This window comes from Elephas maximus, chromosome 19 (assembly GCF_024166365.1).
Source record: "Elephas maximus indicus isolate mEleMax1 chromosome 19, mEleMax1 primary haplotype, whole genome shotgun sequence".
In the NCBI taxonomy this organism is placed as follows: domain Eukaryota; kingdom Metazoa; phylum Chordata; class Mammalia; order Proboscidea; family Elephantidae; genus Elephas; species Elephas maximus.
This window is the reverse complement of record NC_064837.1, coordinates 24,092,734-24,105,355: the sequence shown is the minus strand read 5'-3', so window position 1 is coordinate 24,105,355 and position 12,622 is coordinate 24,092,734. Positions and strand designations below refer to the sequence as shown.

The window sequence follows — 12,622 nt, the reverse complement described above, 5'->3', positions numbered from 1 at the left end:
TATGCTCTGAAATACCTTTAGTAGTAGTGGTGTTAACTCTTCTCTGAAAGTTTGGTAAAACTCTGCAGTGAAGCCATCCGGACCAGGGCTTTTTTTTTTGTTGGGAGTTTTTTGATTACCTTTTCAATCTCTTCTTTTGTTATGAGTCTATTTAGTTGTTCTACCTCTGTTTGTGTTAGTTTAGGTAGGTAGTGTGTTTCTAGGAATTCATCCATTTCTTCTAAGTTTTCAAATTTGTTTGAGTACAGTTTTTCACAGTAATCTAATATGATTCTTTTAATTTCAGTTGGGTCTGTTGTAATATCACCCATCTCATTTCTTATTTGGGTTATTTGCTTCCTCTCCTGTTTTTCTTTTGTCAGTTTGGCCAGTGGCTTATCAATTTTGTTGATTTTTTAAAAAAAACAGCTTTTGGTCTTGTTAATTCTTTCAATTGTTTTTCTGTTTTCTATTTCATTTAGTTCAGCTCTGATTTTTATTATTTGTTGTCTTCTGGTGCCTGTGGGTTTCTTTCTTTGCTCCCTTTCTATTTGTTCAAGTTGTAGGGATAATTCTTTGATTTTCGCCCTTTCTTCTTTTTGGACGTGTGCATTTATTGATATAAATTGGCCTCTGAGCACCGCTTTTGCTGTGTCCCAAAGGTTCTGATAGGAAGTGTTTTCATTCTCATCGGATTCTCTGAATTTCTTTATTCCACCCTTAATGTCTTCTATAATCCAGTCTTTTTTGAGCAGGGTATTGTTCAGTTTCCAAGTGTTTGATTTCTTTTCCCTGCTTTTCCCGTTATTGATTTCCACTTTTATGGCCTTATGGTCAGAGAAGATGCTTTGTAATACTTCAATGTTTTGGATTCTGCTAAGGCTTGCTTTATGACCTAATATGTGGTCTATTCTAGAGAATGTTCCATGTGTACTAGAAAAGAAAGTATACTTGGTTGCTGTTGGGTGGAGTGTTCTGTATATGTCTACGAGGCCAAGTTGGTTGATCGTGACATTTAGATCTTCTGTGTCTTTATTGAGCTTCTTTCTGGATGTCCTGTCCTTCACCGAAAGTGGTGTGTTGAAGTCTCCTGCTATTATTTGGAGCTGTCTATCTCACTTTTCAATGCTGATAGAGTTTGTTTTATGTATCTTGCAGCCCTGTCATTGGGTGCATAAATATTTAATATGGTTATATCTTCCTGGTCAATTGTCCCTTTAATCATTATATAGTGTCCTTCCTTATCCTTTATGATGGATTTAACTTGAAAGTTTATTTTGTCAGAAATTAATATTGCCACTCCTGCTCTTTTTTGATAGTTGTTTGCTTGATATATTTTTTTTCCTTCCTTTGACTTTTAGTTTGTTTGTGTCTCTAAGTCTAAGGTGTGTCTCTTGTAGGCAGCATAGAGATGGATCTTGTTTTTTAATCCATTCTGCCACTCTCTGTCTCTTTATTGGTGCATTTAGTCCAATTATGGATAGGTATGAATTTAGTGCTATCATTTTGATGTCTTTTTTTGTGTGTTGACAGCTTCTTTTTCCCACTTGATTTTATGTGCTGAGTAGATTTTCTTTATATATCGCCCTTTCCTCATATTTGCTGTTGTTGATTTTGTTTCTGCTGAGTCTGTATTTTTCCCTTGTATTTTATTTTGATGAGTAGGATAGTTTGTCTCCTTTGTGGTTACTTTATTATTTATCCCTATTTTTCTAAATTTAAAAGTAACTTTTATTTCTTTGTATTGCTGTATCTTCCTCTCCATATGGAAGGTGTATGATTACATTTCTTAGTTCCTCTTTATTGTTTTAATGTTGTCTTCTTTTATATAATAACATAGCTGTTACCCTGTTTTGGGCTTTTTTTTTTAATATATATATATATATATATATATATATATAATCTTGCTTTGTTTTTTTGGATTTCCCTGTCTGGGTTGACTTCTGGTTGCTGTGCCCAGTGTCTAGTCTTGGGTCGATACCTGATACTATTGATTTTCTAACCAAAGAACTCCCTTTAGTATTTCTTGTAGTTTTTGTTTGGTTTTTACAAATTCCCTCATTTTGTCTTTATCTGGAAATGTCTTAGTTTCACGTTCATATTTAAGAGACAGTTTTGATGGATATATGATTCTTGGTAGGCAATTTTTTTCCTTCAATTTTTTTAAATATGTCATCCCATTGCCTTCTTGCCTGCATGGTTTCTGCTGAGTAGTCTGAGCTTATTTTCATTGGCTCTCCTTTGTAGATGACTTTTTTGTTTATCCCTCGCTGCTCTTATAATTCTCTCTTTATCTTTGGTTTTGACAAGCTTGATTATAATATGTCCTGGTGACTTTCTTTTAAGATCTACCTTATGTGGAGTTCAATGAGCATCTCGGATAGATATTTTCTCATCTTTCACAATATCAGGGAAGTTTTCTGCCAACAAATCCTCAACAATTTTCTCTGTATTTTCTGTTATCCCTCCCTGTTCTGGTACTCCAATCACTCGTAGGTTATTTCTCTTGATAGAATCCTACATGATTCTTAAGGTTTCTGATTTTTCTTCAAATATATTAGTGCCAAGTGATTTATCTTCGAGTTCAGAAATTCTAGCTTCTGCTTGCTCAATTCTGCTCCTCTGACTTTCTATTGAGTTGTCTAATTCTGTAATTTTATTGTTAATCTTCTTTGAATTTCTGATTGCTGTCTGTCTATGGATTTTTCCAGCTTATTAAACTTTTCATTATGTTCCTGAATAATCTTTCTAATTTCTTCAGCTGCTTTATCTGTGGGTTCCTTGGCTTGTTCTGCATATTGCCTCATTTCCTTCCTGATGTCTTCAAGGGTTCTGTATATTAAACTTCTGTATTCTGCATCTGGTAATTCCAGGAATGCACTTTCATCTAGAAGATCCCGGGGTTCTTTGTTTTGAGAGCCCGTTGAGGTGACCATGGTCTGTTTCTTTATGTGACTTGATATTGACTGTTGTCTCAGAGCCATCTATAAGTTACTGTATTAGTTTATGCGTGCTTACTGTGTCGTAGCTGCTTGCTTTGTTTTGTTTTGATATGCCCAAATGGGTTGCTTGAGTGAGTTACCCTGATTATTTTCGCCTTTGGAGCTCTGGTGTTGTGCCCCCAGCTGGCTAGAGCTATTATCAAGTATATCAGTCTAGGAGTCCATTCAGTTTTCTTGTATGAATTCAGCTCAGGTTTCCAGGTAGCTGTTATCAAGTGTGTGGTACAGGCTCTGTCCTACAGTCTTAGAGGGGCAGGCGTGATTGGCATATATACCCGTATCTGATTGCAGCAGGGGGTCATGCTCTGAACAAGGCAGGGGCTGAGAACTGACCCCCAAGTGTCTCTGAGGAAAATGTGTCTCTGTTCGCTAGAGCGTGCTGGTGGTGGGCTCTGCAGAGGGACCATGGGCACCCAAAGTTTTTGTTGTAAGGACTGGGAGGTACCAGTTATCCCTGGAACCCTGTCGCAGGTGGCTGGGCGACCCAAGTGGAGCCACCAGTCCTTAGGTCCCTGTTGTGGGTAGGTGAGGACCTTGTTTAATAGGCAAAGCAATGTCAAATGTCAAACAGCCAAGTATGGTAGTTCTATTTCTAGCATTTTAAGGAATAGCCATATTGTTTTCCAAAATGGTTGTACCATTTTGCATTCCCACCAGCAGTGCATAAGAGTCCCAATCTCCCTGCAGCCTCCCCAACATCTGTTATTTTCTGTTCTTTATTTTTTTTTGATTCATGCCAGTAATGTCAGGGTGAGGTGGTATCTCATTGTGGTTTTGATTTGCATTTCTCTAATGGCTACTGATCTCGAGCATTTCCTTGTGTGTCTGCTAGCCACCTGAATGTCTTCTTTGGTGAGGTGTCTGTTCCTATCCTTTGCCCATTTTTTAATTGGATTTTTTGTCTTTTTTTTTTTTTTTTTGTAGAGGCTTTGGATTGGATTTCCCTATAGACTTTAGAAATTAGATCTTTGTCATAGCCAAAATTTTTTCCCAGTCTGTAGGTTTTCTTTTTGCTGTTTTGGTGAAGTCTTTTGATGAGCGTAGGTGTTTAATTTTTTGGCCATTCCAGCTACCTAGCTTATCTTCTGGTGTTTCTGTGTTGTTAGTAATGGTTTGTATCCTATTTATGCCATATATTAGGGCCCCTAGCATTGACCACATTTTTTCTTCCATGATCTTTATAGTTTTTGGTTTTTTATTTAGATATTTGAGCCATTTTGAATTAATTTTTGTGTATGGTGTGAGGTATGGGCCCTGTTTCATTTTTTTTACAGATTGACATCCAGTTGTGACAGCACCATTTGTTAAAAAGACTGTCTTTTCCTCATTTAATGGACTTTGGGCCTTTGCCAAAGATCGGGTGACCAGAGGTGAACAGATTTACATCTGGGTTCTTGATTCTGTACCATTGGTCTATGTATCTGTCATTGTACCAGTACCAGGCTGTTTTAACTACTGTAGCTGTATAGTAGGTTCTGAGGTCAGGTAGTGCAAGGCCTACTACTTTGTTATTCTTCTTCAATAATGCTTTACTTATCCAGGCCTCCTTCCTTTCCATATAAAGTTAATGACTAGTTTTTCCATCTCGTTAAAGAATGCTGTTGGTGTTTGGATTGGGTTTACATTGTATTTGTAGATCACTTTGTGTAGAATTGATATTTCCACAATGTTGAGTCTCTCTACCATGAGCATCATATGTTTTTCCATTTATGTAGGTCTCTTTTGGCTTCTTGCAGTAGTGTTTTGTAGTTTTCTTTGTATAGGTAGGTCTTTTACAACTCTGGTTAGATTTAGTCCTAAGTATTTTATTTTTCTAGGGGCTGTTATAAATGGTATTGCTTTCCTGATTTCATAGCTCTCTTTATTGGTATATAGGAATCCAACTGATTTTTGTATGTTTATCTTATGTCCTGCTACTTTGCTAAATCTATTAGTTCCAGTAGTTTTCTTGTGGAGTCTTTACAGTTCTTGATGTATAATATATCATCTGTGAATAGGGAAGTTTTACTTCTTCCTTACCAATTTGGATGCCCCTTGTTTCTTTTTCTTGCCTTATTGCTCTAGCTAGGTTTTCCAGCACAATGTTAAATAGAAGTGGTGATAAAAGGCATCTTTGTCTTTCCATTCTCAGAGGGAATATTTCCAGTCTCTCTTTGTTGAGAATGATGTCGGCTGTTGGTTTTGTTTAGATGCATTTTATTATGTAGAGGAATTTCCTTTCTATTCCTATTTTATCGAGAGTTTTTATCAGGAATGCACATTACACTTATCAAATGCCTTTTCTGCATTGACTGAGATGATCATGTGATTCTTTTGTTTTATTTATGTGGTGGATTATGTTGATTAATTTTCTAATGTTGAATCATCCTTGCATACCTGGTATGAATCCCACTTGGTGGTGGCAAATTTTTTTTTTTTTTATAATACTGAATTCTACTGGCTAAAATTTTGTTGAGAAGTTTTGCATCTATATTCATGAGAGATATTGGTCTGTAATTTTATTTTTTTGTGGTGTCTTTGCCTGGTTTTGATGTCACGGTATGCTGGATTTATGAAACGAATTCAGAAGTACCCCCTTCCTTTTCTAAGTTCTGAAAGAGTTTGAGTAGTACTGGTGTTAGTTCTTCTCTGAATGTTTGGTAGAATTCTTCAGTGAAGCCTTCTGGGCCAGGACTTCTTTGGTTGGGACCTTTTTTTTTTCCAATATCTTCTCTTGTTGTGGGTCTGTTCTGATTTTCAACTTCAGTTTGTGTTAGTTTAGGTAGGTAGTGTGTGTCTAGAACTTTGTCCATTTCCTCTAGGTTTTCAAATTTGTTGGAGTACAGTTTTTCATAATACTCTGTTATGATTCTTTTTATTTTAGTTGGATTTGTTGTAATGTCCCCCATTTCATTTCTTATTTGGGGTATTTTCTTCTTCTCTTTTTGTTTTTTCAGTTTGGCCAATGGTTCGTCAATTTTGTTGATCCTTTCAAAGAACCAACTTTTGGTCTTTTTTATTCTTTCTATTGTTTTTCTATTCTCTATTTCATTTATTTCTGCTCTAATCTTTATTATTTCCTTTCTTCTGGTGGCTAGGGGCTTCTTTTGCTGTTCTGTATTTGTTTGAGTTGTAAAGATAACATTTAAATTTTATCCCTTCTTTTTTGATGTGTGCATCTATTGCTATAAATAGACCTCTGAGCACTGCTTTTGCTGTGTCCCAAAGGTTTTGGTATGATGTGTTTTCATTCTCATTTGACTCTAAGAATTTTTTGATTCCATCTTTAATTTCTTCTATTACTGAGTAGTTTTTAAGCAAGATGTTATTCAATTTCCGTGTATTTGATTTTTTTTTCTTGCCCTTCCTGTTATTAGTCTTCTACTTTTATAGCATTTTGATCTGAGAAGATGCTTTATATTATCTCAATGTTTTGGATTTTTTGAGGGTTGCTTTGTGGCCTAAGACGTGGTCTATTCTGGAGAATGTTCTACGTGTGTTGGAAAAGAATGTATACTTTGTTGCTGTTGGGTGGAGTGTTCTATATATCTATGAGGTCAAGTTGGTTGGCTGTGGCCTTTAGATCTTCTGTATCTTTGAGTTTCTTTCTAAATGTTCTGTCCTTTACCGAGAGCAATGTGTTGAAATCTCCTACTATAATTGTGGAATTGTCAGTTTCCATTTTTAGTGCTGTTAGGGTTTGTTTTATGTGTTTTGGAGCCCTGTGGTTGGGTGTGTATATAATTATTATGGTTACACCATCATGGTCAATTGACCCTTTAATCATTATAAAATGTCCTTCCTTGTCTTTTATGGTAGATTTTGTCTTAAAGGCTATTTTACCTGAGATTAGTATTGCCACATGTGCTCTTTTTTGGTTGCTGTTTGTTTGATATATTTTTTAAATTCTTTGATTTTTAATATATTTATGTCTTTGTTTTTATGGCCTATCTCTTGTAGACAGCATATTGATGGGTCCTGTTTTTTTATCCATTCTGTCATTCTCTGTATCTTTATGGGTGCATTTAAGCCATCTATGTTTTTTTTATGTTCAGTGTGATTATTGATAGGCGTGGGTTTACTGCTGTCATTTTGTAGTTTGTTTTCTTTCTTTTTTTTTTTTTTTTTTGTAGTGCTGACATTTTCCTTGTCCCTCTTATTCTCCTGTGCTGAGTTCCTTTTGTTTGTGGAATTTCTTTTCATTTTTGTAGATTATGAGTTTACTGAGACTTTTATGTTTTTCTTCTTTATTTTGATTAGTAGGTTTATTAAATTTCTTTGTGGTTACCTTGAAATTTACCCCATCTTTCTAAGTTTAAGTTAGGTTTTTATTACTTGATATTCCCTTGACTTCTCCATTTGAAAATTCTATATCTACACCATTTATTCCCTCTTTTATTGTTCTGACGTTGTTGTCATTTACAGATTGACCTCTCTGGTTCCCTGTTATAAATCTCTTAGTTTTGCTTTATCCTTGAGAGTTCATTACCTAGGCTGGTATTCTATTCAGTGCTTGATCCAGTTCTTTATCCCTTTTTTTCCAGGACTGACGTTTGTGTCTGTTTTACTTAGTTTTTCAGGGCTGGCTGATGCTGTCCCTTGTCCTAGATTCAGGTTGTTGTCAGATATTGTTGGTTCTCTAACCAATGGACTCACTTTAATAATTCTTATAAGTTTAGTTTGGTTTTTACATATTCCCTTAATTTCTGTTTATCGGGAAATTTCACCATCATATTTGAGTGAGAGTTTTGCAGGATATATTATTCTCGGTTAGCAGTTTTTTTCTTTCAAGGTTTTACATATGTCATCCCATTGCCTTCTTGCCTGCATGATTTCTGCCGAGTAATCAGAGCTTAGTCTTATTGTTTCCCTTTTGTATGTGACTTTTTGTTTTCTCAAGCTGTTCTCAGGATTCTTTTTTTGTCTTGGTTTTAGTGAGAGTGATTATGATAAGTCTTGGTGACTTTTTTGGGGAAGTCTATCCTATATGGGGTTCATTGAGCTTCTTGGATGGTCAGCTTTTCATCTTTCGTGACATTAGGGAAGTTTTCTGTCAGCAACTCTTCAATGATCCTCTCTGTGTTTTCCATTTTCTCCCCATTCTGGATCTCCAATCACACATAAATTTTGCTCTTGATTTTATCCCACATAGTTCTTAGGCTTTCTTCATTCTGTTCTCTGATTTTTTCCTCAAACAAAATGATATCCAAGGTATTGTCTTTCACTAATTCTGTCTTCCATCGTTTTATATTTGCTCCTAAAGCCTTTCTATTGCATTGTCCATTTCTGCAATCTTATTGTTTATCTTTTGGATTTCTAACTGTTGATTTGTATGATTTCTAAGTATTTATTTTGACATTTTGTTCTTGTATTCTTTTCCTGAATTCTTCCATTGCTTTGTCTGTGTTTTCCCTGATTTTGCCTGTATTTTCCATGATTTTGTCTTTTTTTTCCTTAGTTTTGTCTGTGTTTTCCTTAATCCCTTTTCTAATCTGTTGGAGAGCCCTGAATATTAGACTTTCAAATTCCCTATCAGGTAGTTCCTGTGCCTTTTCTTCTACTGGAAGGTCATCTGGTGTTTTATTTTGGTTGCTTACTAGGGCCATCCTGTCCCTTTTTTGTTTTGTTTTGTTTTAATGTTTTGATATTTTCTGCTGCATCTCAGACATTTAGGAATTATTTTCTTTGTTTACTGAGTGTAGGTTTTTTTTGCTTCATCCTGTATTTTGTTTTATTTGGTTATATCTAGGCCAGGCAGGCTGTGAGTGTTTTGTTGCTTGCTCATCTGTGGGCACAATAGTTTTCACCACGTTTTCCAGGTGGACAGGGCCGGTCATTCAGCTATGGTGTAGCAGGGTAGGTCCAGCAGTGTGGAGGAATGGGGATGGGTCATTTATGACATGAACCGGAGCCTGTAGGGTGGGGCCAGGAGGCAGCCTGGGTCAAGGTATGGGGCTCTGGGGCCCACACCGGTGCAGCTTTGTGGTGCAGCACTTGGTGGGGTGGGGCTGGGGGCAGCATGGGGGAGGGGCCGGGGTCTGCACCAGTGCTGCTTGGGGGCACGGTGCTCAGTGGGGCAGTCAGAGGATTGGTATGAGGTGGAGTTAGGGTTCAAGGGACCTCATAAGTGCCCCTTGGGGGCACAGCACTCTGTGCACGGTACAGAGAGGCAGGAGGGAAGGGAGAGGATGCAATGTGTGGAACTAAGTAGGAGAGAGAAAGAAGAAAGAGAAACAGATGCAAAGAAAAAAATTAAATAGAATGGCAGCACGGAGGAGTCAGCAGGTGGGGGTGGGGCTGACACAGGAGATCATGTGCCAGTGGCTCTCTAGCCTAGTGGTGCAGCATGGCCCATTAAGAAGGAATAGGGGTGGCACACAGGGCTAGGCTGTCCAGAGAAAGGAAAGGAAGGAAGGGAAAGAGAGAGAAGAAAGAAAAACAAAACAACAACAAAAACATATGGCACTAAGGAAACTGGCCATTGAGGGCGGAGCAGAACCAAGGTGGTGGTGAGCTGGTGTTACTCTCATCAGGCTGTGTGGTCCAGCCCCTCAAGAAGAATCAGAGGCACTGCATTGCCTAGGTTGGCAGGAGAAGGAAAAGGGAGAAAGGGAAAAATAAAGAAAAATTAAAAAATATGAATACATGGAAGGTCAGCTCAATTGGACTGGACCAAAAGCAAAAAAGTTTCCGGGATAAAATGAATGCTTCAAAGGTCAGCGGAGCAAGGGCGGGGGTCTGGGGAACATGGTTTGCGGGGACTTCTAAGTCAATTGGCAAAATAACTCTATTATGAAATCATTCTGCATCCCACTTTGAAATGTGGCATCTGGGATCTTAAATGCTAACAAGCAGCCATCTAAGATGCATCAATTGGTCTCAACCCACCTGGAGCAAAGGAAAATGAAGAACACCAAGGCCACACGACAACTAAGAGCCCAAAAGACAGAAAGGGCCACATGAACCAGAGAGCTACATCATCCTGAGACCAGAAGAACTAGTTGGTGCCCGGCCACAATCGATGACTGCCCTGACAGGGAGCACAGCAGAGGACTCCTGAGGGAGCAGGAGATAAGTGGGATACAGACCCCAAATTCTCATAAAAAGACCAAACTTAATGGTCTGACTGAGGCTAGAGGAATCCCAGCGGCCATGGTCCCCAGACCTTCTGTTGGCACAGGACAGGAACCATCCCCGAAGACAACTCAGCAGAAATGAAAGGGACTGGTCAGCGGGTGGGAGAGAGACGCTGATGAAGAGTGAGCTAATTATATCAGGTGGACACTTGAGATTGTGTTGGCAACTCTTGTCTGGAGGGGGGATGGGAGGATAGAGAGAGAGAGAAGCTGTAAAATTGTCACGAAAGGAGAGACTGAAAGGGCTGACTCAAGAGGGGGAGAGCAAGTGGGAGTAGGGAGTGAGATGTATGTAAACTTATATGTGACAGACTGATTGGATTTGTAAACGTTCACTTGAAGCTTAATAAAAGTTAATAAAAAAAAAAAATATATGGCACTGGGGAGCCGGTGCGTGGGGCAGGGCAGACCCAGGGAGGCCGTGTGCTGGTGGGTCTCTAGCCAAGTGGTGCAGCAAGGCCTGTCGAGAAGTGGAGGGGGCAGTGCATGGGGCTAGGTAGGCGGGAGATAGGAAAGGAAGGATGGGAAAGAGAAAGAAGAAACGAAAACAAATATGGCACTGAGGGAATCAGCCACTAGGGGCAAGGCAACCTGGTGCAGCAGTGAGCCAGTGTCTCTCCAGCAGAGTGACCGCCTGTTGGAAAGCAGCTGAGGCAGCGTACAGGGCAGAAGGGTAGGTGTGGGAAAGCCTGTATCTCTGGTTACTGGGTGCTCTGTAAAAAAAAAGTTGCTTTCCTATAGTCCCTGTTGGGGGTAGTTGGTGGCTTCATTCCAAGATGGCTAATCTGTGCCATGTTAGCTGGCAAGGGACCTCCACTTTGTAGCTCTCTTTGTTCTCTGTTCTCTATCAGTTTCTTCTTCCATTTGGTGCTTGATCTAGTTCTTTATCCCTTCATTTGATGCTTAGGTTTCCAGGATTGATGTTTGTATCTGTTTTACTTGGTTTTTCCAGTCTTTGCTGCAGATGGACAGCATGGTGTTTCTGTCTATGGCACTATGTTGCCCTGCCTCTTTCAGGGGATATTTTTGGTTCAAGGTTTAAAGATTATCTCAGGGCAATAGTTTCAGGGGCTCATCAAGCCTCAATGGCTCAACAAAACCTGAATCCCATGAAATTTCTACATTCTGCTCCACATTTTTACCCCTTTTGATCAGGACTCTTCTATAGAATCTTTGATCAAAATATTTAGTAATGGAAGCAGGCACCATCCAGTTCTTCTGGTCTCATGTTGAAGGAAGCAGGTGTTCACAGAAACAGTTAGCCACACATTCCATTTCCTCCTCCTATTCCTGACTTTCCTTCTTCCTCTGTTTCTCCAGACAAATAGAGACCAATTGGTGTACCTTGGATGGCAGCTTGCAAGCTTTTCAGATTCCAGGCACTACGCAATGAACTAGGAGGTAGAACAGGAGCACTAAAAACAAAACAAAACAAAAAAAATTTTTTAAACAGTATTAGGAAAATTAACTGGGATGTTCCATGAAATATTGACTGTAAACCTCCAAACCAAGAGGCCAAATCCCATGAAGTGTTTGGTTGTACATAGCTCGTAGACCATTTTAAGAACATTGACCTTTCCTCTAAGAAAGACAAGGAGCCACTAGGGGGCTTTGAATAGGGGCACGACATGATCTGACTTACACTTTGAAAGGATCACCGTGGCCACTGTGATTAAGAATAAACTATTAGGGGGACAAAGCTACAAGTAGGGAGACCAGTTTGGAGGCTATTGAAATATTCTAGATAAGAGACAATGGTGCCTAGGACCTGGATGGTGGCCATAGAGGTGATGAGAAGTGGTCAGTTTCTAGATACACACACTTTCAGGAAGAACTAACAAAATCTGCTAACAAATTGGATGTGGGATGTGAGAAAAAGAGAGGAGCCAAGTGTGGCTCCCAGGTTTTTTATCTGAGCAACTGGAAGGGTGAATCTGCCTTTTACTGAGATAGAGAAGCAGGGAGGTCAGATGTGAGGAGATCAGGAGCTCGGTTTTGGACACTTCCCCAGAGGTGAGGAGAAAACTAAAACCAGGAGAGTGTGGTATCCTCAAAGCCAAGTAAAGAAAGTGTTTGAAGAAAATGGAAGGGAGAGGTTGACTCTGTCAAATACTGCTAATGGGTCAGTTAAGATGGGGACTGAATACTGAGCACTGGACTCAGCAACATGAAGGTCATTGATATTTTAAGTCATTTGGTATTATAAATACTCAAGTTCTCAGTCACTTCCCCAAGCATGGAAATTCAGGTTCTGGGATGTGGAAGATGCTCGAAGAAAAAGCAGACTCCTAACTCCAGTTTCTGCTACTGTCTCGGGAGTCATAGGAGCAAGCCGCACCCAGACCTACATCACTGTAGGTGTTGATACCAGCAGTGTCTAACTGCTGAAATCAGGAACTTCATTTGTATGAAAACAAACAGGGAGCTGCTGGGAGTTCAAAAAAAGGATTCCAAATTCCCAGCAAATGTACTGGCTCCCAGATTACATAATGAAAGCCAACCAACCAACCAACAAACCAAAATGAT

The 12,622-nt window shown here is 39.1% G+C and overlaps 1 protein-coding gene across 3 annotated transcripts in view; it reads right to left on the bottom strand.

Annotated features, from left to right (window-relative positions):
- Positions 1–12,622, bottom strand: part of LYRM9 (LYR motif containing 9) — an 85,949-nt gene that overhangs the window by 13,517 nt on the left and 59,810 nt on the right. For 2 of the 3 annotated variants that reach the window (XR_007514097.1, XR_007514096.1), the window contains exon 6: positions 11,441–11,511. Coding sequence is in view for 1 of the 3 variants with exons in the window: in XM_049860273.1 (XP_049716230.1) it covers positions 11,491–11,511 (21 nt within the window). In the remaining 2 variants the exon portion in view is untranslated. Of the gene's footprint in view, positions 1–10,765; positions 11,512–12,622 lie in introns of those variants that run through there. The other variant, XM_049860273.1, reaches the window with a different exon arrangement.